We start from the raw sequence: 26,975 nt of genomic DNA, 5'->3' as shown, positions 1-26,975 counted from the left end.
TTAAATATTTTGGATGTTTTTCTACATTTTCATATATATTGTATTCTGTGTTGTAACTGAAATCATAGTGTATATTATTTTTGTTACAAATACTTGAACTGTAAAATAACAAAAGATAGTATTTTTCAATTCACCTCATACAAGTACTGAAGCGCAATCTCTTTGTCATGAAAGTGCAACTTACAAATGTAGATTTTTTTGTTACATAACTGCACTCAAAAACAAAACAATGTAAAACCTCAGAGCCTACAAGTCCACTCAGTCCTACTTCTTATTCAGCCAATAGCTAAGACAAACAAGTTTGTTTGCATTTACAAGAGATAATGCTGCCCTCTTCTTATTTACAATGTCACCAGAAAGTGAGAACAGGCATTTGCATGGCACTTTTGTAGCCAGCATTGCAAGGTATTTACATGCCAGATATGCTAAACATTTGTATGCCCCTTCATGCTTCGGCCACCATTCCAGAGGACATGCTTCCGTGCTGATGACGCTTGTTAAAAAAATAATGTGTTAATTAAATTTGTGACTGAACTCCTTGGGGGAGAATTGTCTGTCCCCTGCTCTGTTTTACCCGCATTCTGCCATATATTTCATGTTATGGCAGTCTCTATGACCCAGCACATGTTGTTCATTTTAAGAACACTTTCACTGCAGATTTCACAAAATGCAAAGAAGGTACCAATGTGAGATTTCTAAGGCTAGCTACAGCACTCGACCCAAGATTTAAGATTCTGAAGTACCTTCCAAAATCTGAGTGGGACAAGGTGTGGAGCATGCTTTCAGAAGTCTTAAAAGAGCAACACTCTGATGCAGAAACTACAGAACCCAAACCACCAAAAAAGAAAATCAACCTTGTTCTGGTGGCATCTGACTCAGATAATGAAAATGAGCACGCGACGGTCCGCACTGCTTTGGATGGTTAACAAGCAGAACCCATCATCAGCATGGACGCATGTCCCCTGGAATGGTGGTTGAAGCATAAAGGGACATATGAATCTTTAGTGCATCTGGCACATAAATATCTTGAGATTCCGGCTACAACAGAGAACGCATGTTCTCACTGTCAGGCGACACTGTAAACAAGAACCGGGCAGTATTATCTCTTGAAAATGTAAACAAACTTGTTTGTCTGAGTGACTGGCTGAACAAGAAGTAGGACTGAGTGGACTTGCAGGTTCTAAAATTTTTTATTTTTGAGTGCAGTTTTTTTTGTACATAATTCTACATTTTTAAGTTCATCTTTCATGATAAAGAAACTGCACTAGAGTATTTGCGAACTGAAAAACACTATTTTTGGTTTTTTTACAGTGCAAATACTTGTAATCAAAAATAAATATAAAGTGAGCACTGTGCACTTTGTATTCGGTGTTGTAATTGAAATCAATATATTTGAAAATGTCAAAAACACCCAAAAATATTTAAATAAATGGTCTTCTCTTATTGTTTAATCGGGTGATTAATCAAAATTAATTTTTTTAATCGCTTGACAGCCCTAGTCAGATGAAACCATGGAGCCACCAAATATGCAATGTCTGCGACACTGCGGAACAGCACTTTTGAGCATCTTCTTCTAGCCCAGGGGTCTCAAACTCAAATGACTACGAGGGCCATGTGAGGACTAGTTCATTGGCCCAAGGGCTGCACCGCTGCCCCACCCCACCCCCCAACAGCTGCCCCAGCTCCGCCCCACTCCACCCCTTTTGTGAGGCTCTGCCCCTGCCCCGCCTCTTCCCTGCCTCCATTCCAACCCCTTCCCTGAAATCCCCACCCCAACTCCACCCCCTCCCTGCCTCCAGGGGGTGCAGGAGGGGTGTAGCAGGGGGCTCAGGGCAGGGGGTTGGGATGCAGGATGGGGCAGGCAGCTCAGGGCAGGGGATTGGGGTGCAGGAGGGGGCTCTGGGCAGGGGGTTGGGGTGCAGGAGGGGTGCAGCATGGGGCTTAAGGCAGGGGGTCAGGGTGCAGTAGGGGTGTGGGGTGCAGCAGGGCAGGGGTTTCGGCTGCAGGAGGGGTTTGGGGGGCGGGTCCGGCCCGGCGCGTACCAGGGGCAGGGCAGGCAGGCAGGGAGGGAGCCTGCCCTGCCCCCACACCGCTCTGGGAAGCGGCCAGGACCCGGGGGGCGGGGGAGCAGCGGCGGTGGCACAGGGGTCTGTGTGTTGCCTCGGCCGCTCCTCCAGGTACCTCCCCTGAAGCTCCCATTGGCCGCGGTTCCCCATTCCTGGGCAATGGGAGCTTCGGGGGAGGTACCTGGAGGAGCAACCAGGGCAACACACAGACCCCTGAGTCGTCCCCCTCCCCTCCCCTCCCCTCCCCCAGGTCCTGACTGCTTCCCAGAGCAGCGCAGGGACAGGGCAGGGAGGAAGCCTGCCCTGCCCCCAGTGCGCACCAGGCCGGAGCTGCTCTAGGTAACTTCTGGGGAGGTGGGGGTACCACGGGGAGCTGGCGGGCCACAGAAAATAACCGCACAGGCCGCGTGTTTGAGACCCCTGTTCTAGAGATAGCTGGGGCTCAGTTCTCCCATAGCACAATTCCACTTGGATTCACACAGATCCACACCTGACATGTGCATACACACACCCTGCCCCTTTGTCAAGGTGGCAGGGACAGATGATACAGGAGTTGGCTCTGCCAGCTTCACACCCGTGACAGGTTCTCCTTCATAGGGGGAATTTTCTGCTGGTGTCTTCTGGCTGGAATCCATCCACTTTGTGCTGCCTGAGCAGTGCAAAGCGAACTTATCGCATTAGAGAATCTGGGCCCTGATATTGCCAGCAGTGTAAACTAGGAGGAAGAACTTCCATACAAAGGTCACTCACCTTCTGGACAACATGGCCTAGCACCTGTAATGCCAATGTCCGCTGCTGAATGATCTGACTGCGGCACAAGTGGAAGAGCTCTTGGAGGGAGTAACCAGCCCTCTACACAGAGGGAGAGAGTAAAGGAAAAAAAAAAAGCTAGATAAAACAGGATCCTTAGAGTAGTTACAAAATATAGCACAAGGAATAAACTGCATTGCAAAAGAGTTGTGAGTGCTGCTTTATGCAAATGACTAAAGAGATTCTATTCTACTTCATTGAGAGACTAGCTAAAGGGTAAGCCTTGATAGGTAAGCCAATTGTGTGGGGGTATTCTTTTGCAAGTAGATACATTTTAAAATGGGATTAAGGAGCGGAAATAGTGACTCAGTATGTTCTGATTTCTCTCCTGGGTCCTAATTCAACATGCATTCCTAAGGGGCACATCAGTAGGATATCCAGACACGAAGAATCTGAGAATTAAACATGGAAATCAGAATACGGTGTACTCTCTTTCCATTTCCACTTTATTCTGATATCTCCCTTACTTCTGCTTCTTCTCCATGGTGGTGTAGGCCCAGATGAGTAGGTAAATCTGCATCTGGGGGAATCAATTCTCCTTTCAAACTAAATCGTGCTTGCATGCCCTATTTAAAAAAAAAAAAAAGTTATTTTACTGCCTTTCACTCCACTCAGCTTTTATATCTTACTTCCTTAATACAGTTTCAAGCTCTTAGCTCACGAAGTCCCAAGTTCTCTACAACTTATCTCCATTGCCCTGGTTTCTTAACTTCCAGAGCTATTTCCCCACATATTCCAGTTGCCAAACTTCAAGTTCCCAGATCTCTCAGACACTAGACACTAAATTCCCATCTCAATCCCTGGTCCCCTCTAGTTCCAGATCTACCCTGCATAGTATCATGGAAAAGACAAGTACTGGATGAACATGGTAACTGGATTTTCATCACACTCTAAGAGAGGATAGGGACAGATCTGGAGAGATGCCATTGTTGGCATCGTTTATAGTTTGAAGAAGAGAAGGCTCATTTTCCAGCAACATCAGTCTCTGAAGACTTCACCAACATGAACCACACGTCCCACCAACAAACGAAAAGAGAGAAAAATCAGTTTCTACTTTCCAAACCTTTTTGGTTCTCTTCTGCCGTGGGTGGGGCAGATCCTTTATCCACTCCAGCTTCTCAAACTCCACATTGTTCATGTGGATCCATTCCTTCTGGGGCTTGATGGGAAGGTCAACTTCTTTGAGGAAGGAGAGAAAGCATCAGAGGCATTATCTTTCCTGGGCACAGAGAGAGACAGCCAAATATTTGGCTATGAGAGTATTTCATGTGCAGTTTTCATGTAAAGTAACAAGAAAACTATCTTCAAATTGACTTATAGCTGGTGCATAAACATCAAAGATTTACTGCTGTTTTAATCTTTCATAAGCTCTAGAAGAGGAAGTAAACAGCACTATAATGAAATTCACAGACGATACTAATTTGGGAGGAGCTGAACACCAGACAGGATACAAACAAAGAGATTAGGGACAGAAAAAAAAATTAGATTCAAGTTTGAGAACTGCAAACTAAAAACATCTGGGGGAAAATAATCTGAAATAAAGAGGCAGAAAGCTAGGAAGCAGTAATGCTGAAAGAAACAGATGAGAATGGACAGTAAATTATTAGCCTGCAGTGAATTATGGTAATAAAAAGGTCAGTGCAATATGGAGCTGCCTAGAGACATCATGTCACAGGACAGAGAGGTAATAGTCCCTTACTACACAGATCTGATGCATCCACACCTGCAATGTTGTATTCAGTTCTGACTACCTAGATTAAAAGAGTTTGTGATGGCATGCAAATCCCGCACAGGCCCTGAGCAGGTCAATGAGAGCTGAGAGGCCAGTTATGTTACTGATCATGAAGCCCAGTTGGGCAAGAGCAGGCTGGTTAATATAAAGAGCAGAAATCTGTAGCAGAAGGGGGCTGCAGGGAGAGAGTCGGGGTGGAGTGGGGATAAACCCTGGGGATCCTAGCCTGATTAGAGAAGGCTGGTAAGCAGCTGGGGAGGCATAAAGCAGGCACTGAGGTGGAGGAGGCCCTTGTGCTGCACCCTGAAAGAAGGGCAGGATTTGGACTGCCAGGAAGAGAGAGCTCTGGGAGATGTTCTGTGGAGGAACAGAGTAATGAGAACTTAAGAGGCATAAGGGAAAGGCTGAGAGAGGCTGGGTAAAAAGGAGCCCAGGGAAACAGCAGCAAAGAGTGGAAGTGCACAGACCTTGGTTGCTGGTTACAGGGTCCCTGGGCTGGAACCTGGTGTAGTGGGAGGGCCTGGGAAGGTGGCAGGAGCCTGGAGCTGGGGCCAAAAGACCTTCTGGTGAACTAAGGGGTGGACAAAATCATGACCTGGCCAGAGGACTGAGTTATAGGAAGAGAGGCCACCGGAGTGACCATCAGCAGAGGGCACCATGTGGGAAAACCACTGCTATGCCACACCTGGCCACGAAGAGGTGATCCTGAGGCACGCGAATACCCTTCACAGAGCTAAATACATATAGAGAGAGAGCTTGGCTGAGCCACGACTCAGCGGAGAAGCACGACAACAGCTGACAAGTATTTGAAAGATGTAAACACGATGGAGGAAGATCAATTATTTAGCATAATAAACAGAGCTTTAAACTACAAGAAATTGAGAGAGAGGAAATTTAGGCTCAACATCATGGAAAACTTTTTGTCAGAGAGATGAATTAAGCTGCAAGTTGATCTCCAAAGGGAAGGGGTGCTTGGGACATGTACCTGGAGCCAACTAAACACAAGCAAAGGCACAGTAGAAATCTGTCCCATACTGGCTTGAGGATGGATTAGTTACCAGTCTTTTCCATCTCCAGATTCAACCTGGAAAACCACACAAACATTAGCTCAAGGTAGCCTGGACCAGGACTGGTTGCTGTGACCAGAGGGCATTGAAGAGTAGCAGCCTTGTTTCTGATTGAACAAAACAAGAGCAGGACATGGAGATGTTTAAATTACTGCTGTAATCCTCTGCACTGACACACCCTTGCAAGAAACAATGGATACACAGAAATCCTTTTTTCTGATCAGTCCTTTTCCCGCAGATAACTGGCCCAGCCTGAAGCCTAACCTTCTCCTGGCTCATGTCTCCAGTTAGCATTTTAATCTTCACAAAGGGCCCCCATAATTTCTGAGACATAGCCACAGACTCATGATTAGTGTAGTATTGAATCAGGCAAGGAACCAAGAGCAGTGTTATCTACCCCAGCCAGAAAACTGTTCCACAGAACTTCAGCCAAAGGCCCAGTGCACATTTTAATTAAAGAAAAAAAGCATCTGAAATGAAAGAAGGTGGCATGTTTGTGGGTGGTGGGTGTGAAACAAAAGGAAGTAAAATCACCAGAAAACTGAAATCTATTAACATTTCTAATTCAACAAGTTGTTTTTCCCCTCTCCATTAATCACTAAATGAAGAGGGCTAATTTAATCATGCCATGAACAGGATTATTAATGTTACTAGTGGCCCTTGCATTACAATCTTGTCAACAGGAAAAGACGGATACATATTCCAAGGCATCAGCAGATTGTTCAATTACTGAGAAATCCCTTTACAGAAACACAAGCTGGTAGCCTGAATGCAACATATGTACCAAACTTTGCAAGGCTTCCATTGCTTTAAGGGTGACAAACTCAACCCTCTCCCTCTCCACCCTCCTTCCCAGAGCCTGTAGGCACTTTTTTCCTCTGATGAGAGTACAGCCTATGGGCAAAGGACTTGGGACAAATTTACCAGAAATTGAAGCCTTTTATTCTCACTAAGAAGGAATTAAAACAAATGCCTCCTCGAATGCTGCTGAACCGAGCTGCTGTTTCTCCTGTGGGATTCAGGATTACCATTTCTGCCAGTTTACTCATGATGAATATATTCCTTGACATCAGCAGTGGCAGCTTCCCAATGTTAAGTGCCAATGTAAAATTAATATTACATCTCCTGCTGGGCATGGTGCATTGCATGTGTAATCTCATGCAGCTGGAAATGCCTCAGTGATTTTTAGAATTGCTTCTTTCTGTAAAATGCTTTCCTGCTCCTCTCCTCCTTGAAATATGAAGTCTCCCATAGAAAATCCTCTTTTCCCGTTCCAACACTGGCTTCCAGGGGGAGCAAAGCACCCTCCCCAACCAACATACTCTTCCCAAGAGCTCCAGTACAACCCTGCCCACCCTTTAAAGACCACTTCTCCTGAGCAACTAATTTGTGCTGGTGCCTGGTGTGGAGTGGGGCAAGCGAGTGTCACTTACTAAGATGCAGCTTGTGCACTCCATTGTTCTGGAACTGAAGAGCTAAAAATAACCTTTATATTAAGGCTGATGGAGATAAAGAATCAGAGGGAGAAAACTGTTGTGGAGAAACAGCAGAAGGATTGTGGGGCGAGGCATTTTCTTCAATAGATGCTAAAACAGCTTTCCTTCCCCTCCACACACACAAGCTTCTCTCTCACCAAGGAAATGGTAAACACCGTGGTTATCTCCCCAAAACACACTGCCGAAATCCAGGAGCAATTCAAAGATCTCATTAGGCAGCCTGCACGCTACATTGTGACCCAGAGAACACATCAGAAAAGAGGATCGAGAGATGGAGACAGCAAAGGAACAATGTGAAACTGGGGAGAGGTACACCAGCGAGGGAGAGATGTAAGCAACAAAGGCACAGTGTTGGGGAAAAAACGACAACAAGATGGAGAAAAGGAAAAGGCACAAACAAAACAACAGGGAGGAAAGCAGGACTTGGAACAGAAACTTAAGGGAGAAGTACTCCTGTTCGCTAAGCAAATTCAATGCTGACGTAAGACTCCTGGAGACAGAGATCTTCTTGTCAAGAGGGCAGGTGCAGCAGCAGTGCTGGCTTCCCCACAGTGCCCTCTCATGGTGCCCCAACAAGGACCTACAGTGAGAGCGTGTTTCTGTCTCCATGTCCATTCTCTCTTTGGCCTCTCTGCTGAGACTGTAAATAAGGGGACAATTAGCACCAGTTGCATCGGTACTTTGGTGAGGACCACTAGCCGCTCACCTGAGACCCATCAATTCATTTAACTTTTAAAAAAGGGAAATAGGAATAGGCATTAAAGCATGCAGAGGACACACAGATTGGTGGTCTCAGCAAATCCAGTAGCCATGCATCTGATCTGCACTGTGGCTCTGCTGGGAGTAGGATGCTGACTAGACTGAGGCCAGGTTCAGTGGGCACTTATTCTGCACTGGCAGTACTGTAGCTCTCAGTATCTCACCTTCCTCACAGCCTGGAAGGCCACAGCCCCTTTTATGCACAGTGGATAGAAATTAGCCTCCTTTTGGGAGAGCGGAAAGGGTGGAGACTTACTCCTTCCCCCGCTCCCGTTTCCCTTCTATGGGGTTTGGTGAGAAAAGGAGACGCCCTCTCTCCGCCCCCCCGGCCCGTTCTGAGAGAGGAAGAAAAACTGAGCCTTGACTGGTACCCCTCATCTCCATGGACAAGAGAATAAGTAGACCACCTTGGGGACGGAGCAGGGGGAAAGAGATGTTTGCTAGTAGGGGTTTGGGGAGAATAAGACCCAAGGGAGCACTGTAGGGTGCCCCTGAAGCACTACTCAGAGGGAAAAATGCTTGATTACTTGACAACAAAATGTCTGCTGAGCCAGGGTAGGAGACACCTGAGTGGGAACTCAAGAGGCTGAGGGGATTGTTTCTGACCCGGGAGCCAAGATATTCATTGACAAGAAACTGGCATTTCCCCACCCACTCCCATACACACTTTGCCTCCTCTCTGTCTGAGCTTCAAAGACCAGCCCTGGTAAAGCAAAATACAGGAAACACCATGGAAAACTTAGTAGGATTATCTTTGAACATTTCACTCTGTAAACGACAATTCTACAGCACGATTGCTCCCTTGCTGCTTTGTACTACTCTGTCACCCAAAGAATGGTGGAGCACCCCGACCACAACCACCCCCGTGTGAGCACCAGGCAGGCATCCGCTGGAAATCCACTCAGTTGGTTCTCAGATCCAAGCCACACAGTAAGATCATGGGAAGTAAGGAAAGAAAAGACCAACTAGGTCACCCAACCTGACCAAGGCCATTTACTGCAGAATTCCCACTAACATCTTGTCTTATTAGTAGGGCCAGCACCCTCCAAGAGAGCTGAACTCTTGAAGGCAGAAGCTGAGCCCCAAGGGCTGTAAATACCCATAGGTGTGCGGATTCATTGCAACTGAACGGTGGTTGCTGACATCCCTGGACCATGCTGCAAATGAATCAGCAGCAAAGGGCATCAGTCATTCCCAGATAAAGCAGCTATTCGTGAAGTGGCAGTGCCATTTAAAGAAAGCTATTCCAGCAGCAGCTGCCTCTGTTTCTTTCTGCCACACTTTGTCCTTTCCTTTCCTTTGCCTGCTCAGAAGATCAGTGAGGCTCACCCTATTTCCTCACAATGCATCTCTGAATGAGTTAGAGAGATTAATGGGTTCTTTCCATTTACAGGCTGCATTGTATAAAAAAACACCCTTACAATGCACGGAGTTCAAATTAAAATAAGTGTTGTTGTTCCACTTGGACTCAAAATCTGATTTATTCAAAAACTTCTGACCAAAGGCTAATTTGGGTATTTAACAAATTGTTGCAGAATTCAGCACTGGAATGATTTAGAAAACAGACAATCTTGCCACAGAATTAGGTCTAGCGTGCCACCAAGCACGAGTTTTGTCACCTGTGATTTCCATTCTTGTATCTTTTTCAGTCCGCACAGACTCCTCCATGCCTGACCCCCCTACAGAGAAATCCTTCACAGTCTCCTTTGCACCATGCTGTGATTCGGTCCCAGGTTCTGGAGGTCCAGGCTTCTCCCGTCTCTCCTGACCTTCATCAACACCATGTCGTGACTTTAAGAAAGCAACTAAGCTGGGATCTGAAAGTAATGACAGACAAATAGAATAGTGAAATTGAGTCATCAAAATGCTTCTTGATCCAGCTCCTGCTATTTATGCTTTAATCTTTTTTACTCCAGTCCCAAATGCTCTTGGTGATCCTCTCTAAGGCACTTACTGCTTTAGGACCTCTTGATCCTGTAAGGTGGGGACAACTGGTTGTTAAAATGACAGGAAGAACCGATCTGATGTCTTTCAAGGCAGGGAAAAGACCAAAAATTCTATTAATTCTCCCAGTTCACAAATATAAACAAAGTAATTTCCCCCTGTATTACAAAAAAAAAAAAAAAGGCACATACAGGTCACACTATTCATTATGGAGAAAACTCTGCTCTCAGATCCACCTGGTAATCTCAGTTCTGACATTCTGCTCTCCCTATATATGGACTTCTCATTGACATCAATCTGATTTCCACATGAATAGGAAACACAGAACATAGTAAGAAGAATTATTCACATTTTATTGAACCACAACAAAGTTTCAGTTCAAGTTCTGGGTACAACTTGAGGGGAGTTCTCTTTATCTGAACTGGATCATCATCCCTAGTATCAGACATGGACTTCAAATCCAGAGAATCATAGGAATGAAAGGGGCCTCGAGAAGTTATCTAGTCCAGTCCCCTGTACTCATGGCAAGACTAAGTTTTGTCTAGACCATCCCTGACAGGTGTTTGTCTAACTTGCTCTTAAAAAACTCCTATGAACGGAGATTCCACAACCTCCCTAGGCAATTTATTCCAGTGCTTAACCACCTTGACAGCTGAGAATTTTTCTTAATGTCCATCCTAAACCGCGCTGCTGCCATTTAAGCCCATTGCTTCTTGTCCTACCCTCAGAGGTTAAAGAGAACAATTTTTCTCCCTCCTCCTTGCAACAACCTTTTATGTACTTGAAAACTGTTATGTCCCTTCTCAGTCTTCTCTTCTCCACACTAAACAAATCCAATTTTTTCAATCTTCCCTCATAGGTCATGTTTTCTAGACCTTTAATCATTTTTGCTCTTCTTCTCTGGACTTTCTCCAATTTGTTCACATCTTTCCTGAAATGTGGCACCCAGAAAGGGACATAACACTCAGGTTGAAGCCTACTCAGTGCAGAGCAAAGCAGAATTACTTCTCATGTCTTGCTTACAACACCCTTGCTAATACATCCCAGAGTGATGTTTGCCCCCCCCTTTTTTTGTTTTGTTTTTTGCAACAGTGTTACGCTGTTGACTCGTATTTACCTTGTGATCCACTATGACTCCCAGATCCTTTTCTGCAGTACTCCTTCCTAGGCAGTCATTTTCCATTTTGTATGTGTGCAACTGATTGTTCCTTCCTAAGTGGAGTATTTTCCATTTGTCCTTATTAAATTTCATCCTATTTACTTCAGACCATTTCTCAAGATCATTTTGAATTTTAATCCTATCCTCCAAAGTACTTGCAACCCCTCCCAGCTTGGTATTGTCCACAAACTTTATAAGTGTACGCTCTATGCCATTACCTAAATCATTGATGAAGATATTGAACAGAACCGGACCCAAGACTGATCCCTGTGGGGCCCCTCTTGATATGCCCTTCCAGCTTGATTGTGAACTACTGATAACTACTCTCTGGGAACGGTTTTTCCAAACAGTTATGCAATGACCTTATAGTAGCTCCATCTAGGTTGTATTTCCCTAGTTTGTTTATGAGAAGGTCATGCAAGACAGTATCAAAAGCCTTACTAAAGTCAAGATATACCACATATAAACACTGGCAGCTCTCTTCATGATTTGAGGGGAAAGGGTGCTTGGAAGGGGAAGGTGTTTGGCGGGGAGAGAATATTCTTGTGACTAAAACACAGGTCAGAGTCAGGTGATCTGAGTTTTACCCCTAGCTCTGCCACTGACATCATATAATCTTGTGCCAGGCACATAACCTCTCTATGTGAGAGATTCCACATCTGTCAAGTGGGGACAGTGAAAATTACATCCCTTGTGGCAGCATGGTGAGATTCAGTTCATTAAGTGTTTATCAAGTGCACAGAGATCCTCCAATAGACGGTAATAGAAGTGAAATGTTATTAGAGACAACAACAATCACACTGATTACTACTCAGAGAGAAGAGGTACAAGGTATTAGGAAATTAACCCTGCAGGGGGTTATACTGTTAGATTAACATTGGCTTGTGGAAATTTCACTCTGGTAAATGTACTCCATGTTTTGAAATCAGTTTATAGAAAGGAACAGATGAAATTGGGACACAACAAGCTACCCTATGCCCCTGTTCGCCATAGCCTGTCCATGTCTCTCTCTCTCACACCCCACAATTCAAACTAAGCCTCCCTCAGCGAGGGATCCCACTGGATCAAACATTCTGTGTCAGGGCTGACCGTCTTAAAACACCCATTATTTCTATTAATGCAAGTAGAGTTGTGCTTTCCTGTACTTCACTGCGCAGAAAAAGGAAAAAGAGGTTTTATTAATCATTCTAGAGTTATATGTATAAATAATATTCCGAAGACACTGATTATGGCAATATAGAGACAGTCCTCAAAATCATGCTCTGCCTCAGCATAGTCTCTTTGGTGATAGAATCAATATAGTCCTGCTGCAAAGATCCCTACAATCTGAAGAGGCTATACAGTGCAGCTGGGCATGAAGCTTTATCATCTCCTCCACACCAAGGACACAGATGCTAACCTAGCTTCTGGGCTGCAATAGCCCTCGCAGTGTCCCTATGCAGCCTGAGACCGGAGGGGAGGATTCTTTTCCTCCACTCCTTTGTGTCTGCCCAGCATCGGGCCACATACTCAGTCTGGAGCCTGGGCTTAGAATTTGCCTTCAGGTGAGCCATTCTTCATAACACTTCACTATTTTGGGGGCATAAAATTCAACCCACAGATCTGACCGGTTTCATTCCCTGAAGCCAGAGGACTGAAAGTCTGGGTAATTTTACCCTGCTTGGCATAAACGTAGATACTACAGGTATTTTTATTCCCAAAAAAATGTGAAATGCTTTTTGAAATGTATTATGTCTTCTGCCTCACTAATACTCTGTGGGGGCAAGTTCCATAGTGCAGAAAGAAAGGTTTCCTTTTATATTAGTCTTGTTAAAAGTGATAGAAATAAAGACTCATTTCATCTCAGGGGTTCGGATAGTGCAGCTCTCTGAATTAAGCGTGCCCCCAAGATTCTGGCTGCAACTGCTTTACTCCCTCCCTTTGTGGCCTATCCAGTACACTCTACATCTTCTTCACCCTCCTCCAGCCTGGAATAAGCAGCAAGGTGTTCATGTGCAGAATACTGGGGTTCATACCCAGCTGAACCAGCAGCCTCCTCTGCTCCTGTAGGATCTCCTCCTGGGTCATGGAGTGCAACTTCTGTAGGTTCTCCTCATGGATAGCCAGAGCTTCCCGCTCACTCTCCAAGCTTCCAAGACCCTCTCCGGTTATGATATGAGGTTGCTGAGTGCTCACACCATCATCAGGTTTGCCTAGAAGATCCAGCCACAGAAGTCATTAGTGAGTCAAGTGTCTATAGCATTATTAATTCATCCAAATCTGAACAGATCAAAAACATGCCACTGCACAGAAATCAATTACTCGCCAGTTTTTTCAGATAAAAACAGTACTTAACAATGGATTACTATCCAAGATAACAGTGAATATAACCTATTCCAGTTTTTGCAGCCACTGTTACCTACCCTTTAGGTTTCTGCTCCAGGTTTAATGTTAGCCCTCTGCTAAGCCCTGGTACACCACCACTGCCCCCATCCTGTCCATGTTTGCAATCTCCAACACTCACACAGCTCTCATGATTGTAAAAGATGGAGCACTACCCAAACCACACTGCAGATTACAGCACACATAAACAAACAGCATGTGAATGACATTAACAGGTGAAAGTCTGCTAAACAGACATTTGCCTTGACAGGTTGGGGACTGCTAATCTACTGATTTTCTTCTCCTTGATTGTCAGAGCTCTAAGTATGCAGAAGGATCATGCCCTGAGCAAACCCCAGCTCTCTCTTTATCTGCCAATCTAACACCCTTCTTAAAGAAAGGGTTAAATGGAATGAGCCTAACAGTGCTGTAAAATTCTCATTTTACCAGATAGTGACTTCAATCCTTCAACTGGTCCATGGTCCACCCCACAAGGAAAATGGTCTCAAGGATTCAATTCTTGTTGTCTGGAACGACAGCACATTCCATCTGCTGCATACAATACCAGAGCATCCCTAATACTGTAAACTGGAAATCCTGCAGGCATTGGACTGCTCTTCAAACAGTTTTAAGTAATATCTCTGTAACAGTACCAAACATGTTTTGTACTGTCTCCACAGCAGCTGAAAACCTTGTGTGTTGAGCATTTGAGGCGTGAGGGGGGAGAGATGGAGAGGAGCCAAGTATGGGCAGAACTGCCTATCAGAAGAAACCCTAGGCTTCCCATCAATATAGCTGACCATCTGACATTTAACATTAGACAGACAGAAGAACAACCCAATCTACATTAGTGGCAGCCATTTCAGTATGACAGTTGAGACAGACAGAGGCTTCATGACTCACCATCCTTAGTGCTGTGGAGTGGCTCCTCCTCTGCTGATCCAGGGGAACACATGGCACCTGAAACTGCTAATCTTCCATGGGTACGCCTAGTCTCAACAGCAGGTGGAGCTGTCACGGCCTCTTCAGCTGCTCTCTTAGCAGCTATCTTCTGCGCAAAGATACTTTTTCTTCCAGATTCCACCTTCACCTGCAGGAAGATAAATTCCCAGATCAACACTACCTCTTCTCCAGACGTCCCCACCCTCATATCACAGACAACCGTCTATACGCTCTACAAAAGGGTTTCCAAAACAAGGAGTTTGGAACAGGACATTTATGAGGGAAATAAATACCAGTGTCTCCCCTCTCTCCTGCACATGCATGACAGTTTTCTACTGTATTGTTTGAAGGTAGAACAGAAGGAGAAAAATAATTGCCCTCATTGTTTGCTGGTTAGAAACAACTGGGTTTAATTATAGGTGATTTCTGGAAAATCAGGACGCAGATACACCTCAATATCAATGAGCACAACAGCTCACCATCTCCGGTTAATCTGAAACCCTGTTTATCTGAGTGCTTTGCATTTTTGAGGATAAGTGGGGGTTGTACTGTACTCACCACATGCTTGGAACAGGCTTCTTACAAGATTATTGGCCTGCAGTGAGGTGAGAAGATTTACACAGTAATAAGTGGGAGAGTGATGCTAAAATAATCCTGGCTAAATTAATGCACTGCTTGTGCTAAGGAAGGCAAGGCTCTGTATTCCCATCGATATATAGGGAATCCATGCACACTAACGAAACAGGACTCCTGAACTCTTCTTGCTCAGTGATGGGAGAAGAGTGCCTAAAAAATGAGAGCCTATTAAAATAAAACTCTAAGAAGTTGCTTCCATATGCTTACATATTTATAGTAACAAACTTGGCGGTTTAACAGAAGCCACTTCTTTTTAATAGTCTTCCTTCTAAAAAGCCATCTCTTCAGATGCACCAGCACATCCATCTTGTGTCATCACCCCAGAAACTGGATTCCGCTCTCGCTCAGTTTTGTTTTCTTAGCCTGCACCTCCTGTTACTGCAAAACTAGGTTGACAGAAGCTACTGCGTCTGATTCTAGCTTCTCTAGCAGATTTCAGGCCAAACAAAATCAAAACTCACAAAGCTGCACAACAACAGAACCACTAACCCAGGAACCTATCCTTGCAACAAAGCCCGTTGCCAACTGTGTCCACATATCTATTCAGGGGACACCATCATAGGGCCTAATCACATCAGCTACACTATCAGAGGCTCGTTCACCTGCACATCTACCAATGTGATATGTGCCAGCAATGCCCCTCTGCCATGCACATTGGCCAAACCAGACAGTCTCTACGTAAAAGAATAAATGGACACAAATCAGATGTCAAGAATTATAACATTCAAAAACCAGTCGGAGAACACTTCAATCTCTTTGGTCACTCGATTACAGACCTAAAAGTTGCAATTCTTCAACAAAAAAACTTCAAAAACAGACTCCAACGAGAGACTGCTGAACTGGAATTAATTTGCAAACTGGATACAATTAACTTAGGCTTGAATAGAGACTGGGAGTGGATGGGTCATTACACAAAGTAAAACTATTTCCCCATGTTTATTCCCCACCCCCTCACTGTTCCTCAGACGTTCTTGTCAACTGCTGGAAATGGCCCATCTTGATTATCACTACAAAAGGTTCACCCTTCCCCCCCCTGCTGGTAATAGCTCATCTTAAGTGATCACTATCATTACAGTGTGTATGGTAACACCCATTGTTTCATGTTCTCTATGTATATAAATCTCCCCACTGTATTTTCCACTGAATGCATCCGATGATGTGAGCTGTAGCTCACGAAAGCTTATGCTCAAATAAATTTGTTAGTCTCTAAGGTGCCACAAGTACTCCTTTTCTTTTTGCGAATACAGACTAACACGGCTGCTACTCTAAAACCTGCAACAGATACCAATGAAAATGAACTCACAAGAAGGTTTGTGAAGAAGTGCCACCCCCAGGGGAATTAGTATAAATCCTATTGTTAAAGTCTTTCATTATTTATTAATAGAGTACGGTGTTTTCTCTGGTTAAAAAACAAAAACAAAACAGGCCATGTACACAGTGAGATCTGGATTCTCCATGCTTCCTCAGCATACAGCTCTGAAGTGACCTCTCTTTCTAGATTAGGGGAATTCAATCTCATTTAGTTGTGGGATACAAGGCAACCCCTGACTCTGATTTGTCAGGACAGCTCTTTCTTGTGATGAGGAGGAAATTCCGTAGATATGCGAGTTAGCTTCTGATCTCCAGCATGCTGAGCTGCCTGCTTATAGCACTGAGAAGCACCAATACCGTTGCCAGGCATTCTGCTCTACAGTGGGAAATTCTGGTAGTTAAAGAAGAAAGTGAGGGAAGACTTGGATGAAGCTGCATTTCTGACCTCATTTTTTATTTCAGACCGGTGAAACGCTCTGGGAAACGGGTCTCCAGTGGGCACTGGCATGGTCACAGCTGCCGTGCTCGTGTCTCGTTCCTAAAGACAGGAGAAACAGAAGGAACTAAACAAACTACTTCTTGCATGTGCAAACACAAACTGTTCGCTCTTCTCAGTGTGCTCCAGGATACTGCAGTGCCACAGCTACTGGATTCACCACACTGTAGGAGAGCAAGGGCTTCCTCCCATCTGATAACACTCCCTCCCCCCTTCCCTAGTGCTCTATTCACAGCAACCTGACACGCTATTACAACACACAACGCACAATGATTTTGCTGAAGACTGCCGTGATGTGTCGATCCTGACACTCCAATCTCTCCTCTGGATCCTCATCATTAAAGCAGACACAGGCATTTTTGAACTTGGACTTCTTTGGAGGTGCTGGAGTTAGGGCCGGGAGCACATCAGGAAAGTCTGAAGAGGCAAAAAAAAAATAACAAAAGAACCCCAATACACATTCCATGAGGTTATTTATGATGCACGGAGTTACTCATATCTTCAAGGGGCTAGATATGTACTAGGGAATCTTGCTCTGGTATTTTAAGGTGCCTACTACCTTGGCAAGAATTGAACATGATGAAGAAGCAAACTGAGAATTCTCAACTTCTCTGGGAAGCAGAGAGTTTGAACTTATGTATTCAAAGATTTTATTGCTGATTTCTTTACAGGCATCACTTCTGGGGAAAGGTTTTAAAGAATTGTGGGCACAGGGAAGAGCACTGAGTTCAGGATTGCAGGTCACAAGGGAAAGCTATAGGTACAAGGGCAATACACAGAAATGCTAAGACGACATACTGAAACAGAGAGGAAGCACTGTTCTGCAGTTAGAGCACAGACTGAGGATTCCAGAGACCAAGCTTCTAGGCCCAACTCTGCCAATGACTCACTGCGGGACCTTGAACAAGTCAATGCCTCAGTCTCTCCATCTGTAAAAGTGGGAACAATATTTCCCTACCTCACCAATGGCTGTGAGGTTTAAATCATTGATGTTATAAAAGCACCTTGAACTTAGATGATCAAAGGTTCTATAGAACTGGTTATAGTTATCAGTGCAGTGGCAGGCTGATGGATGTTAGAGGAAGGAATGTATAGCACACTAAAAAAGCTGGATGCTGGCAGGACTGTGTGGAGAATTAAACAGAGGCTCTGAGGAGAGAGTCTAAATGCCGAGTAAAACGGCAGGTGCTATGCACATGAGACAGCTACTACAAATGCAAGTCCAAGCAAATGGGATATTGCAGGGAGAATGGATATATGATGCCACGATTGCACTTGAGGCAGACGTGTGTTGCAGGGATAACTCTGATGGACGCTGTTGGAGGACAGGTGCAAGCAAAAGCACAGGTCATAAGAGGAGCACTTTACCCTAGATAAAGGAGTAAGGATGAAGAATGTCACAAGCAGGATACAAATGCAGGGGAAAAGCAGATGGATGTTGAGGGCAAGGAGGTAGAAGACATAAAGCATACAAGTGCTGAGGTGGGGGTGATTACCAAAAGATAAAGGGGGAAGATGTCCATATTAACATAAAATAAAGACACCCCAAAGAAAGTTACCTTCTAGTATCACCACATCCTTGCTGTCCTGCAGTGGGGGTCTCTCCTCATCTCCGCTGCCACCAGCTCCTCGCCTCTTGTCTGCTTTCTTCACGACCTTCACTGCCGGGGAAGCTCTTGCTGCCAGGAACTGGTTCTGAAATCGCAGCAGATCTGCCTCAGACTCTCCAGGCTTTGGCCTTGACAACATCCTGCTTCCTCACTTTTGCTGCTTGCCCTAGAGCTGTGTGTCAGGGTACCTGGCGCACACACAGGAAACAAATTAGAGACTTGGATTCTGGGGAGAAACCCCCTAAACACTTCATTCTGACACACACAGCTCTCCCACACTCTTACTGCAATACCCCACCCTCTTGAATCACCCCAAACACTGTTCTTCCTATTAATGGCGCAAATGAACTGTTACCTTGTCTTCACTACCAGTCAATGCACTACCAGACAAGCAGACACCTGCTCTGCCAGATATTTGTGAGCAAAACTCCATCAGTCCAACAGGCACTGCTCTTTTCAAGATATTTAAAAACAAACTTTGCATGCAGCCTTTAATTGCGTGAGGCTGTTAGTGTGAGGCCCACAGTGGTGTAGTTGGATTTATCCTACTTTTAGCACCAAAATTAGTGCAAGGTCACTCAGAAGGTGCAAACAAACATAAAATCCCCTCTTTGGAATCAATCACCTCTCTCCACGCATCTAGCCTCCTCTCAGAATCTTACCATTCTCTGTCCACCTTTGGTGCAAGAGCCATCTCCTCTGCAGTTCCTGAAAACTGGAACAGCTTTCCTATATCTTCCTGCCTCTTTCACTCTCCATCTTACTCAAATCTCACCTGACAAATGATTTCTCCCTTGATTATTCCTCTTAATTTTGCCCTCCCTCTCTCACTGGCCTTTTGCCTGGGATTTAATGTTTGAGAAAAAGGATACTACACAAAATAACTCAACTCTAGATTTACAATCTAAATAATCTATATTTGAAATATTTTAATCACCTGTATTGAATCTATTGGAAGGAAATAGCTGGAATAGGGGACATAGTTCACCCCGGTATAACACCATTGACTTCAATGGCATTAGACTAGGGATAGATCCATCTTATTCTCTCACCGTTCTTTATCCAAAGACCCATATAAATGCAGCCATTATGGGGGGGAGGGGTAAAAACTCTCTATTTTGAAAAAAGACAGGAAGTTAGCCACTTGAATCTAAACATTTTTGCCTATCTTTAGGCACCTAATAAAGTAGATTTTCAGAGGTGCTGAGGACCGACAGATCCCATTAACTTCAATGGTAGTTGTGAGTGCTCAGCACCTCTGACTCTCAGACCCCTTTGTCTGACGCCTAAAGGAGAATTTAGGTGCCAAATTTTAGACACCCAAGTTTGAATACAATGGCCTAATGCTTGTGACAGTTGCCAACTCAACAATCATAGAGTGGTATCCTCTATTTTTGCCAAGACCAGGTACAGCACAGGCAACAGCAGGATGAACTTCCCTACACTACCCTGCCAACACAACCACCTCTAGGAGCCAGAGGGAAATTCCTTGGCTTCTCCTCTACAACTGCCAGCAAAGGTCCCACGAGTAGCTGCTGGTAGGTTTTTGGGGCCCTGGAATGAGGCTGCCCTATATTAGGCAATAGGGAGGTAACACTGTGCTATGTTCTTTGTAAACACAAAGAGCATGATTTTATATCACAAATCAGCATGTATTGGTGCTGGATTGCCTTTAAAGGGAGAAGGCAGAATGCTGCCTTACAATCTGGCTTCCTTCCAACAATACTGCAACACCTGTGACTTATTTAGACACTTCTTCCCTCTTCACTTCACGACACAAGCACACTTGCTTGTAGTTTATTTATGGAGCTCTCTGCCTCAGCAAGGGCTGCAAAAATCTCATTTTGATTGACTGGTTCCCCCTATGATATGCATAAGCAGCATCACATGAGAGCAAAAACCATGTGCTTCATGCTCTACCATAATGGACTTCAAAGACCATCTGAGCCCAAATTATGATGGTGCTGGAATATCAGAAACAAATCGGCTAGAATCAAAATGCATTGCAGATGCCCTTCAAATAAAATCCCTCACCAATTCCTCCATCCTTGCCCTGCCTTCAACACCCAGATTTACACAAGCCTACCTGGGTACTTTGTGCATTACTCACACCATCTGAAAATAAATGGGGCCAAATAGGCACTTTAGAACAGTCCAGAGAGAAACATCAGACACTGCAGGGTGAAAGCCAGCCACAGAAGACATTGAAAAAGAGAGAGGGGTTTTTGGAACAAGTGAAAGCCACTCCCGTCAGCATGGGTGTAACTACCACCTCTTGGAGTGATGAGTTACAACATAACATCAGAGCTATAGTGTGGATGGGAATTTAACCTTGTTCTGGAACCAGGCTTAAGCCTTGAACACGCACATTCCCGATTCCATCCATGTTGTAACTGGGTCAAGAGACAGACATGCTGTAACCAGCTTCCCCAGTTTTGTGCATTTGTAAGTGTGGATGAGTCAGAAATGGTTTAAATACATTTGATGCTAGCAGGTGGGCAGGAGTAGTTGACTAGCGTGCACAGGATTATTTTTTCCCCCAATACCTTCATTCTAGACTAGGGATGGGCAAACCTTTTGGCCCGAGAGTCACAACTGGGAATAGAAATTGTATGGCGGACCATGAATGCTCATAAAATTGGGGTTGGGGTGTGGGAGGGGGTGAGGGCTCTGGTCGGAGGTGCAGGCTCAGGGGTGGGGCCAGAAATGAGGAGTTCAGGGTGCGGGAGGGGGATCAGTGCTGGGGCAGGGGGTTGGGGCACCGGGGTGGAAGGGGACGGGCTCCGGCTGGGGGTGCAGGCTCTGGGATGGGGATGAGGGTTTGGGGTGCAGGAAGGTGCTCCAGGCTGGGACCGAGGGGTTTGGAGGGCAGGAGGGGGATCAGTGCTGGGGCAGGGGGTTGGGGCATGGGAGGGGGGTTGGTTCAGGGATGCAGGCTCTGGACAGCGCTTACCTCAACCAGCTCCTGGAAGCAGCAGATTATCCCTCCTCCAACTCCTATGCAGAGGCACGGCCAGGCAGCTCTGCTGCGCGCTGCCCTGTCCACAGGCATCGCCCCTGCAGCTCCCGTTGGCCGTGGTTCCCAGCCAATAGGAGCTGCAGGGGTGGCACTTGGGGCGGGGGCAGCGTGCAGAGCAGAACCTCCTGGGTTTCCCTATGCGTAGGAGCTGGAGGAGGGACATACCGCTGCTTCCAGGAGCCGTGCAGAGCAGCCCCCGACCCTGCTCCATGGCTGGAGCGCCGGAGTGGGGCAAGCCCCAGACCCTGCTCTCCAGCAGGAGCTCGAGGGCTGGATTAAAATGGCTGGCGGGCTGGATGTGGCCTGTAGTTTGCCCACCCCTGTTCTAGACCATTTACCAGACTACCTACAGGAAGACTGCTGTACAGTTTGGCTTGCACAACTGACAGAAAGTAAGAAATCCCTTCTCACAGCTGTCAGAAAAAGCATGCTAGAACATCACCAGCAATAACCATATTGCTGCTAGTGGAGCTCTGAACCCAGTGCAGCAGGGCCTTAAAGACTGGACCCAATCGCCTTGCAACTCAGGCCTCCATCTGCACTACAAGAAGAACCTTAATACACAGGTATCTGCCACACTTAAGGGTGTCCATATATAAAAAATATTATAATTATTTTTGGTAAAACACCCACCAACACTGTGGATATAAAGTAATGGTCTATAAACATCCTGGAGACCAGTGTTTTCTACTAGATGTGAGAGAGGGGGATGGGAACAGGTGTAGGAGATCAACCATGTTTTGTTACAGGAGTTGAACTCATTGAACCCTGTCTCTTCTGTTAGGATCGCCAAGCATGTGAGTGGGGAGGAGGGCTAGTGGAAGCCATATTTGTCACCAAAAGTAGATACATGTATCTTTGCTGTAGATGATGAGTAGGACCCTACCAATTTCACAGCCCTGAAAAAGGTGTAATTGACCATGAAAAAACCCTTCCCTGTGAAATCTGATCACCCCCTTGCTGCTGGGAGCGCCTAGGTGGGCTCCTAGCTGCAAGTCCCCACGAGGCTGGGGGAGGGGGGGGCGGAGGGGGGAACAGGACTTGTCCTTCCCTTGCACAACTCATCTCAGAGGGAGACCAGATCCATCTCCAAGTGCCTCTCCCTGCTGCAGGAAGCTCTGGTAGAGGCTTGTTGACACGGGTCCGATCTCCCACTGATGCTGGAAGCACCCCAGCCAGGGGGCTCCTAGCTGTGAGTCCCTGCTGGGACAGGACTTGTCCTTCCTTTGCATGACATCTCTGGGGGTAGGGAAGATCAGACCCACCTGCAGGTGCCTCCCCTGCTGCAGGAAACTGTGGGGCTGGGCAGCAGCCCGAGGTTCCTGCAGCTGGAGGCGGCTTGTGATTTTTCCCTGCTGCTGGGGGAGCTCCTAGCTGCAAATCCCCACTACCAGAAAAGGGACCCCCTTACAACACCCCTGAAATTTCAGATGTAAACATCTGAAAACATGAAATTGACCAATTTTAAAATCCTCTGGCCATAAAATTGATCAAAATGGACTGATAATTTGGTAGGGCCCTAATGATGAGGCAATATTTACCATTACAATGGTAAATGGGTATGTTTCTAAGAGTTGCAAAGCTTCCCCAAATCAGCATTAAAGTCTGTAAAGTGAGCAGGTCCATCTGTTGCTCTTCTCACTGGATACAAAACAATTGAAAGTTGTTGATTTGAGAGGTTTTTGTTTAGCATACAACTTCATTACTGGAGCATCCCATACTTAGAAAATTTCTTCCAGCAACTCCTAAATTCACCTCCCAATTACTGTGATGGGTACTGAGTCAGTTTAAGACATCTGCCTGAAAATATTGCGCTGATTTGATGTGAGCCATTCCCACAGTGATTTCTGATTAGGAGCCAGATGAACTGTGCTTATACTGGAGGAGCGTGAACAGAAGGAAAGCTATAAGCAGCCTGCAAGTGGCAAGACAGCAGCTCTGACCTAGATGTGACTAATAAATGAGGAAGGGCACCCCATACAGGAGTGTAGGAAAATTCCTCTCTGACTGTGAGGAGCCTCTGAACCCCAAGATCTCTTATTTTCCCCATCCCCAACATGACTTTGTTAACTCCTTTCAATGGAGATTACCAGTTTAGTCACCAAAGTGGACCAGAAGGGACTTGCCCCTCAATCACAGCTCCTAAATCAGACAAAGGGATCACTATAGGGCAACATAAGGTGCTTCCTCCAGCCAGAGGCTGAGCACACTCTCCCCACAACACCTCCAGCCCTGTCCTGCTGGCCTTGAAGTGGGGGAGTGAATGGAGAAAGGCAGAGAATTGCACTCAGGCAGGCCTCCCTCATGGCAGTGCAGAGATCAAGGAAGGCCACAGCCTTAGTGCTCTAAATCAATGTCAATGAAAGACTAACTGAGCTATTTATCTGTCTACTAGACCAATGTGTACTATGTCGTTTGCCCCTCATGAAAGGCTTTCTTCATCCTAGAGACTGTGGCAACTCACACAAAAAAAACCCACAACAGCTCTAGGATGGGGGGTAGTAATTGTAGCCTGTAATCAACAATATAGCCAAATATCCTCGGCTATAACCAGTCTAACCCTGGAAGAGGACCTGCTGAATGGGCCACCTGCAGAAGAAAAAACAAGGCATATATGGTCACAGAATATTTATTACCTGCATTTGGACCAGGTAACAGCGAGTGCCTTAGGAAAAACTTCATGCCCCTACACTATCAATTGGATCTTTGGGGTAAGGGAAGCCTCAAGACTTACTGCAGAGGGCCAAATGTTAAAATAAAGGAAGAGATCTGCTGTTAATAGATTACATTAGAATAAACTAAAGTACTCAGCAGTTTTTTTCAGAGTACACAACGCTGATGGGATTTTGGTATACAAGTCATTCTATGTGAGGATTTTGAGACAGATTATAAAAATAGGCTTAAGTTAGAACCTGTAGAAGTAAACAGCTCTTGGTCTGAAAAATAATTTGTCAAAATAACTCTCACACAGGTTAGTTATGATTATATAGTGATATTCACCATATGGTCAAATGTATTGCTACTGCATGTGCTGGAGGATGCTGCTGGTTGGAGGAAGGGGGTGGTTAATGGTTTGTTGTGCTTTCAAAACATTGTCCATGGCACCAAAAATTTAGGATAAGTGCCTGTTTTTCAACTATTTGTTGTAAATCTAAACATACACAACATTCCAACATATGTTCATAAGCCAGGGCAAAACTGATGTCCTAGCAAGCTTTATTTCTCACATCTGTGACTACATGTCCCTTTTAGGTCAACATATGTTCAAGACAGTAGCTGAGGATATGTCTTCACTGTAACTAGATACCCACTGTGGGCCTACGCCAGCTGACTCAGGCTCAGCCTAAGAGGCTGTTAATCTGTGGTATGGGCTCAAGCCCAAACTCTGGGACCCTCAGCCCTGGCAGGGTCCTATAGGTTGGGCTCCAGCCTGAGCCCAAACTTCTACACCATAATTAAACAACTCCTTAGCCAAAACCCCCACAAGCTTGAGTCAGCTGGCAGGGGACCCGCTATGGGTTTTTAATTGCAGTGTAGACATACCCTAAGCAACTCTAATTCCTCAGTAAGAGCAGAAAATGCCTATATAATCTCCACTAGCACTTTTATGTCCATCAAAGGGTCCCCAGGCAGGGGGTTAGAATTTTTCCTTCCCTTCGCGTTTCACCTCCAATTTATCTCTGAATGGATAACCCTAATTCTCAGGCTTTTGCCGGCTTTCACCCACCACACTCCTGCCACACAATTACTGCGACCCGCTGTGTTTCTGGGTGGTTGCTCAGTGAGCTGTAGCTCACGAAAGCTCATGCTCAAATAAATGGGTTAGTCTCTAAGGTGCCACAAGTCCTCCTTTTCTTTTAGGCACGTGTGCGTGTGTCTCCGGGTGGTGGGGGGCGGCGGGGAGGGCTGGCCCCTGGCTGCGATCTGCTGGGGGGCAGGGAAGTAAGGAAATGGGCACCCGGCTCCGGAATGAGCCACGGGGGTTTGCTAGCAGGGAACGACGCGAAACTTTCCGTCTCTGTCTGACACGCGCTTCCCGGGCGCAGGGCGGACGGACGGACGGACGGACGGACACACATACACCCCCGAGGGGGGTTTTACTGCTGCCCACGCACCAGTGGCCCAGGGCGAGGGCGGATCCGAGCCGCCTGAGGAGAGGGAGACCTGTCCCTGCTGCTTGTCCGCACTCAGCCCCGTCCCCGCCACCCCGAGGGAGACAGCCCGGGGCAAGCCCCTGCCCCAGCCACCGGCCGACACTGACCTGCGCATGTGGGCCGCCCCCGCCATACTTCCGCCCCGCAGAGGTCGTCACTTCCGCCCCGCCCCGCCCCGCGGCCTTTCACCCCGGGCCAGGGCGGTTTCCAAAGCTCTTGTCTCCGCCCACCGCCGCCATGTTGGAGCCGTGGGAGAAGAACAGCCCCGCGCAGGGCGGTGGCTCACGTGGGCCGATGTAGCTCTGGGGTCTGAACGTGTGACGCAAGCGGCGCATGTCTCCGGGAGTCCCGCCTCCCTAACGCATGGCTGTCAGTCACCGCCCGCTCGGGAGCTGCAGCCTGCGCCCACCAGGGAGCCTTGCACGTGGCTAGGCCCCTCCTTCCCCCACCCCGACAGCGTGTCCCTGCCGGCTGGGCCCTGCCTCGCGCCTGCACCCCGCAGCGCGTGCCTGGCTCCTTCCACTGCCCCGCGCGAGCCCAGCACGGCCGTTCCCCGCCACCGCCCAGAGCCCGCTTGGCTGCTGTGCCGGGAGGTCTTCGCGCTCCCAGGGGGCCAGAGCCCCGCTCACAGAGGAAGGGAGGAGACACCCACTGTGGCCCCCCAGCCCGCCTGCAAACCCCTGGGGAGGTGCTTAACTTCCCGCGCGTGGGGTTTTAGCCGCGCTGCTCCCCTGCCTAAAGTTAAGCCTGTGCATGAATCTGTAAACATTGGGAGCCGAGGCACGGGCAGTAAAGGGGACTGAATTCCGCCTTGCAAATGTGTAGGATTTGGAGTAGATCGTGGCAAGGAATATTAATTTAAGATTATTTCCTAGGTACGCCCCTGAAGAGCTACCAAGTCTCCTGCTTCTCTCCGCTACCTACTGCCAAAAACCATCCAACATGCTAGTGCTAGCCTGCAGGTTCCCTGAGAGACCGTGGCACTAAAAATCGATGCGACTCACATATTTCCCTGAATCCTCTCATGATGTAGCTTGCCCCAAGTCCGGTTCCCTGTATGCAAGACATGAATTTTAAGGACAGAGAGTTTTAATACTTGTGCCTGGATTTATGTAAAAACGTTTAGAATTATGCAAATTTACAATCTTGCTTTTTAATGTTGTTGTCATAAGGTGTTTGCAGGTGGGAGACTGGAAACACTAGAGGAGAAAAGGTGTCTATAGCAACAGGAGTGTAACTGACTATTTGTAGAACTCCATTGCTTTTTGCAGGAGTGTTGTAGCTGTGTTGATCCTAGGATATTAGAGAAGGTAAGTGAGGTAATATCTTTTGTTTGACCGATTTCTGTTGATGAGAGAGTAACTAAATAAATAAAAATGGAAAAGCTGTTGTTACTTACAGAAAAGGAGTAAC

At 46.3% G+C, this 26,975-nt stretch overlaps 1 protein-coding gene across 8 annotated transcripts in view; it reads right to left on the bottom strand.

Moving 5' to 3' along the window:
• The window catches only part of RPAP1 (RNA polymerase II associated protein 1), a 53,731-nt gene extending 27,993 nt beyond the window's left edge, over positions 1-25,738 (bottom strand). For 4 of the 8 annotated variants that reach the window (XM_073348699.1, XM_073348704.1, XM_073348701.1 and 1 more), the window contains exons 1-10: positions 25,670-25,738; positions 18,339-18,577; positions 17,048-17,196; positions 16,729-16,821; positions 14,298-14,484; positions 13,049-13,225; positions 9,550-9,747; positions 3,940-4,055; positions 3,344-3,442; positions 2,817-2,918 (exon numbers count right to left, since the gene is read on the bottom strand). In XM_073348699.1, coding sequence (XP_073204800.1) covers positions 2,817-2,918; positions 3,344-3,442; positions 3,940-4,055; positions 9,550-9,747; positions 13,049-13,225; positions 14,298-14,484; positions 16,729-16,821; positions 17,048-17,196; positions 18,339-18,528 — 1,311 coding nt within the window. In that variant the 5' untranslated portion in view covers positions 18,529-18,577; positions 25,670-25,738. The other 4 variants (XM_073348702.1, XM_073348700.1, XM_073348703.1 and 1 more) reach the window with 4 other exon arrangements.
• Positions 25,739-26,975: the final 1,237 nt, after the last annotated feature.

The sequence above is a fragment of the Lepidochelys kempii genome, chromosome 6 (genome assembly GCF_965140265.1).
Source record: "Lepidochelys kempii isolate rLepKem1 chromosome 6, rLepKem1.hap2, whole genome shotgun sequence".
NCBI lineage: Eukaryota > Metazoa > Chordata > Testudines > Cheloniidae > Lepidochelys > Lepidochelys kempii.
The sequence above is the reverse complement of the archived record's forward strand: the minus strand, read 5'-3'. Positions and strand labels throughout refer to the sequence as shown.